This window comes from Solanum pennellii, chromosome 2, assembly GCF_001406875.1.
Source record: "Solanum pennellii chromosome 2, SPENNV200".
NCBI lineage: Eukaryota > Viridiplantae > Streptophyta > Magnoliopsida > Solanales > Solanaceae > Solanum > Solanum pennellii.
Window position 1 is genome coordinate 33,791,135 of NC_028638.1, and position 5,886 is coordinate 33,797,020.

The following is a 5,886-nucleotide window of genomic DNA, read 5'->3' on the forward strand; positions in this document are numbered from 1 at the left end:
TATATATATATATATATATATATATATATATATATATATATATAGTTACCAATTTAAAAAAAAAGGTTTTTTATGACCGAGAAATCCATATGAGGCCAACCCTTAGGACCAACCTCAACCTTCTTGGGGATAACAGACCTGTCCCTCTGTACTTATCCACGTAAATACCAGAAGCTTAGTTCACATGGCACAAGGTTCGAACCTATGACCTAAATCACTAGTCCCTCAACCTTTGTCAAAAGTCTTCTCTCTTGTTGACTCATAAAACTAAAAAAGATGGATTTGTTGTTTTATGCAAGTACCTAAATTTTATTCACTGAAAAATAAAACAAAGTAATAACTGAGTATGCAGAATGTGGATAGCTTGACATACTGCTCCATTTTGTAAGTGGAAATTTGCAACCGAATCTAGAGCTTTTCCTCTCTCTTTTTCTTTCATAAGGTACCTGTTGCAAGCAAGCAAACAACAATAAAGGAACTTAATGTATGACACTATCACGTGATTGAAAAGCATGTTAGCCTCAGTATCTAAGCTGTACAGCCATAAATGCCATAACAGGCTTTTAATCATTGTGAAGCAGATAGTCCTTGACATAAAAGAAATATTTCTTTGGAATGACAAGTTTTTACAATCAATTGCACTTCTACATAGAATCTTTCTAATGCATCGAGTATTTAGCTTTAGCGTACCTGCCACAAAGTCGCATCATAGGGCTCTCAACGCAGATACCACATTAGGTGAATTGGTCCATTCATGATTTTTTGATGTCAATACATTCCACATCACTTCAATACCACTGCTTCCTAAGTCAGAACCTTTGCAACAAAAGAGATATAATCAGGACATAAATTTGTTCCTTGGTAAGTTACAACAACATTCTCAGGGAACGGAAATCACAATTGTGTTTAGCATTGAAAAGAGTTCGCAGTATTTTTATAATGAAATCTCTACTAAATATGAAGTTAATTGTTTCATATTTTTTTCTGTCCGAAGAAAAACATGTAATAGTAATGTGCTCCACTTAATTTTATGAAGGAATTATCCTAGAACAGACTTTGCATGGTTCAACCGTTGACCATTCTTCACCATGTTGCAGGAAAAAGGATAGAACACGTTCCGAAAATCCAAGCAAAATTTTACTAAAGAGAGAGTGACAAATCCCATGTCATTGGTTCCAAAATTATAATAATATATCCTCTCTATATTCTCAAGCCAGACAATGCCATAAATACATGCTTACCCTGATGCATCCATAAGTGCCTTTTCTTCTTTCGGTCTAAGCAGAATTTCTTTGAAGGCAAAACTAGTCATCTCTGATGTGGCCAACTTTGATAACATTCATTGCCTAAAACCAGGGATAGGACTAAGAGTAGCAAATACCTGCAGACTAGTTCTGTATATTAATTTCACAGGAAACCTTACATGTAAGCAAACAGGTGGCGAGACCATGGTAGCATGTCATATTGTTCAAGAAAGAACTAAATATTTAATTATCAAACCTAAAAAAAAGCACCATAGAATTCAGACAGATCAATTTAACATGTAAAGTTGTAAACTGAAGTGCTGTAGAAGTTGAGGGCTGGGTCCTTGTTCAAATAGAACAAGCGAAACACCATCACAGAAAATTATTTATATTCAGTAAATTAGTAATTCCATTAAAAATGTATTCTCCTCATAGAGATTCAAAACTTGCATCTCAAGGAGAGAGAATTGGTACAACTACTTTAAAAAGTTCTACAAAAGCATCAACTTCTCAACATGTTAACTCCAAGTCGCAGAGGAAGTTTACATTTTAGTTGGTAAAAAAACTCCATTAGATGAGATGTCGTAACTTACACAGATATTGGGCATATCTTTTTTCACAACATCAACCACACGTTTGATTAGAAACTTCCCTAGGTTGACTGCTGATAAGCCAGGCTGCATGTTTGAAAAGAATAAAGTGCTCTCTTAGACAAAGGACACCATCAAAATAATAGAATATGAGTATAAAAAGTTGAAGGCCAATACTAAGAGCTTGTTTGGATTGGCTTATTTCATGTGCTTTTATGCCGAATAGCTTTTAAGCACTTTTGTAGTGTTTGGGTAAGATAAAAAAATATTTTTAAGCACTTATTTTTAAGACAAAATAACAAAAATACGTCAAAAGTCATAAGTTAGGATTCCTAACTTATTCGTATAGACCGTAAGTTGTAAGTCTAGGGGAGGATCAATAGAGTGACAATGAACCCCCTCGACAAAAAAAATAATACGAATGTCTAAGGTATAAGATTGTTGGTTTAGTGGCTGTGGGGTTTATAAATTTATCTTGAGGTTCCAAGTCCAAATCTCAAGAACTACATCTTTCTTGGAAGATCGGCAGCAAAGGGGTTCTCATACACTGAAAGGTTGTTTTCGATATACTCTCGGCTTCAAATGAGTAAAATCAAAGCAGGATTTGAAGGAAAACAGTGACAGTAAAATGACAAGATAAATAAAGCAAATGAAGTAACAAGTAAAATTGAAGAATAAGATACTACGCGGATACTAAATATTAATACTAAATAGGAGAAGAGGAGACTAGCCCCATGTCTCTCTAGGAAATTTTCCGCGAATAACAAACACAAATCCAATTTCCAAAACCAGATCCAACTACTCACTTTTATTTCTCCAAAAATAAGAAACAAACCAAGCCATTTTCAAATTCAAATTTTACCTTAGAAATCTAGAGCTCTTCAGACCTAAGATGGTAAACGTACTTGAGTTGATGAAATAGAGTAAAAGATAGCACAAGAAGCCTCATGTTCAGAAATTGGAGGATTATCCCATAAGACCTCTTGCAATAAGTAGAGAGTCCTTAATGGAAGTGAGCAGTTACAAAGTTAAACTAGACGAATTCAAGACTTTCACATGTATGGATGCTGCCACATCCTTCACAAGTGCAACTTCAATAAAAATAAGTGATTCACCTGAAGAGAAGTCAACAACATTAGGCTTGATTTTTTCTATTAAGAGGAAAGTAACAAGATGCTTTATCATCATGGATAGACAAGTATGGCAAGATCTGATTTGAGCAACTCTTCATGATGCCAAATCTCGAGAATTGATGAACCATATCTGGAGACAAAAAGTCCAGTATGATTCTTGAACTAGGACAACCATTCTCGCGCTTCTAGATCCAATCATCAAAGCCTGCCTGATGCTACTCCTACTTTTGTTTTGACAAAAATATCTTATATTGCATAAGTAAAATTTCTTGGAACTTTTGAGTACTATGAACCAAAGGTTAATATAAAAGTCCAACAGACTGCCTTAAGGACAACTCTCCTTATTCCTGAAATTAATAAATCCACACTTCCGATTGTAGAAATAGTGCAACTCCTATAGACTGCTTCAGAAAGTGATGCATAAATTTGCATTTAATGACTTTGACCAGCATGGCTAAAATCAAGATCATATGCTAAATATCTCATAAGAAAGGATTCAAATCCTTGATCTTGTAATTCAACATGTTCACTCACATAAAGTGTCATTTTTAATCATGAAACACATGGGCAACAATAGGAAACAGAAGTCTAAGTAGAGTTCAACTCCTTAATCAAGACAGGGCTTACTAACCAGGTATTGCTGGATAGAAGTACTCAAAGCAGCGACGACCTATTCCTAGCCTTTTTTTTCAGATCTATAAGATTGCTTATTGGATGCACAGCCTGTGTACAAGAAAAGTTTAGACAAAATGTAATTTATATCAGATTTAATACATGTATGCAAAGTAGGAGGGAAAAAAAGTACCTCATACGCAACAATTTTTTCCAACAAAGATGCAGGACCATCCCATGTAATGTTGTGAAGCTCCAAATGAGCAGGACTAAGCCATGGAATCAGTTTCTCCTTTAGGTAGGAATACAATGCTCGCAGAGATGCTAGATTTACGTCTCCGCAAATTCATTGAATAATCATCTATGAAGTTCCTGTTTCATAGTATAAGTAATACAGAATTAAAAAACACATTTCCAATGAATCAGCAAATATTCCCTTGATCTTGTAATCAAGACACAGTGTTTGCACAAATGAGAAAAAGACAGATCACTTCATTTGGGACATAACCTTACTCGAGAAGATGAACAATATTAGCTCGAATATCAGACATGAATTTCAATCCCCCAGGATGTGTATTGAGACACTAAAAAAGAACTTCATACATAGGCTTGAGAGCCTGCCTCAAATTCCGCTCAATCCTGTAGACAGCTGATAATGATCCTCTTCTTAATGACCACTATCTTCAGCCTTATCTGCCAAAGCTCTAAGCTTCTAAGCACAACTAACAAGATAATGTGATGAAGAATACACTCTCATAAGAATGAAAACACTTACCATTTGGGAGCTGAAGATCAAGATGCTGCTTCATTAACTCGCGAACTTGGGTCCAATTGAGATCATACTCTTTGGCTAGTGAAAGAAGCATCTTATAACGATTTTCTGGGGAAAAGAGAAGGTATCCCTGCAAAGTTAACATTCAACAATTGCTAACTTCACAACAAACAAAGTATTAGTAGTAACAACGGAATATTTCATGCTGTGGTGAAAGTTCACCTCTGAAAATTCATCCAGAGCAACATTCACAATTTCTGTCTTGTTCGTCGACATGACTGAGTGAATTGACTCCCATACTTGGCTAAACTCTCTGAAAATTGAACAATTATATTTAATTCCGAAAACATCATTCTTTTTTTCTTTGTTATTTCTGTGAATTTCATAATCTTACAATTCTGATTTGATGGGTTTAATTTACACCGACATTTCCACTATCAAGTCACACTTAAAACGAACTATTGTTCTCGAAAAGAGAAGCTATGTAACCTCATATGAGTAACCTACACCGTCAAGGTGAAACAACCATCATCATATTAAAAATTGTTGATCCTAACATTAAGAAGCTATACTTGACCAGAAGACTTCAAATAAGAATGAAATGAAATTGTAGTCTGCTTATCAAACTACAAATCATATAAAAGTGCAATAAAATTGTAGACTGTATTAAAAACCTTTCTGGAAGAAGTGAAACATCATGAGAAGAAACTTTATCACCTTCCAGTGGAGAGGTTTGCATTTTATTCAATTTGCTCTTGCTCTGCTTTCAATTCAATACCAAAAAAAACTTAAATTAATGAAATTAGGCATAAAAGAAGGAAATACGAATTACAAAGGCAAAGGTAGGTGAAAGAGGTCGCATTTTGGTTCGCATAAGAATGGCGAGACCTTTCTTGTTCATCACTGCACTGCTTAACATATACAAATTAAATTGTCTCTTCCATGATTTGGACTTAGCAGCTGCCATCAAACCGAAGAAATTCCCGGCAATACCAAAACGACAACGTGCCATGTAGAGCTGTCAATATGGGCTAGCCCATCTCATCCGGGCTAACCCATACAGGCTTTGACATTTTACGGGTCAGGTCGGGCTAGCCCATTTTTGGTGTGGGCCAGAAAATGGTTGGCCCAGCCCGTAAGTACGTGGACTACAGGCTTGCCGGGCCAGTCCACTTTTAAAAACTTATATATTTTTTTATAATTATTAAATTAAATTATAAATTATAATTTAAAAATATTATCATAAATATCGACAAACAATATTACATTATGTTAGGCCTCGTTTATTTGCACTTAATGGGGTTTGAATCTGTAACGACCTGTTTAGTCGATTCGAGCAGCAAGATTATTTTGATAGAAACTGGCTGAGTCGACGGAACAGTCGACGGACCGTCATGGTCACGACGGACCGTCGGGGGGTCATCGTTCCAAAACACTTAAACTCTAAAAATCTGGGTACTGGGATCAACTCTCTGAACTTCACGACGGACGTGCAGGACGGACCGTCGTAGCCACGACGGACCGTCACAGACCTT

At 35.7% G+C, this 5,886-nt stretch overlaps 1 protein-coding gene across 1 annotated transcript in view; it reads right to left on the minus strand.

Moving 5' to 3' along the window:
- Positions 1–5,466, minus strand: part of LOC107009912 (malonyl-CoA decarboxylase, mitochondrial) — a 10,653-nt gene extending 5,187 nt beyond the window's left edge. Inside the window, 14 exon segments of the mRNA XM_027914178.1 lie at positions 317–446; positions 691–712; positions 715–816; positions 1,840–1,921; positions 2,740–2,820; positions 2,894–2,949; positions 3,599–3,656; positions 3,658–3,690; positions 3,773–3,915; positions 4,088–4,242; positions 4,351–4,481; positions 4,574–4,664; positions 5,026–5,117; positions 5,160–5,466. Coding sequence (XP_027769979.1) covers positions 317–446; positions 691–712; positions 715–816; positions 1,840–1,921; positions 2,740–2,820; positions 2,894–2,949; positions 3,599–3,656; positions 3,658–3,690; positions 3,773–3,915; positions 4,088–4,242; positions 4,351–4,481; positions 4,574–4,664; positions 5,026–5,117; positions 5,160–5,363 — 1,380 coding nt within the window. The 5' untranslated portion in view covers positions 5,364–5,466.
- Positions 5,467–5,886: the final 420 nt, after the last annotated feature.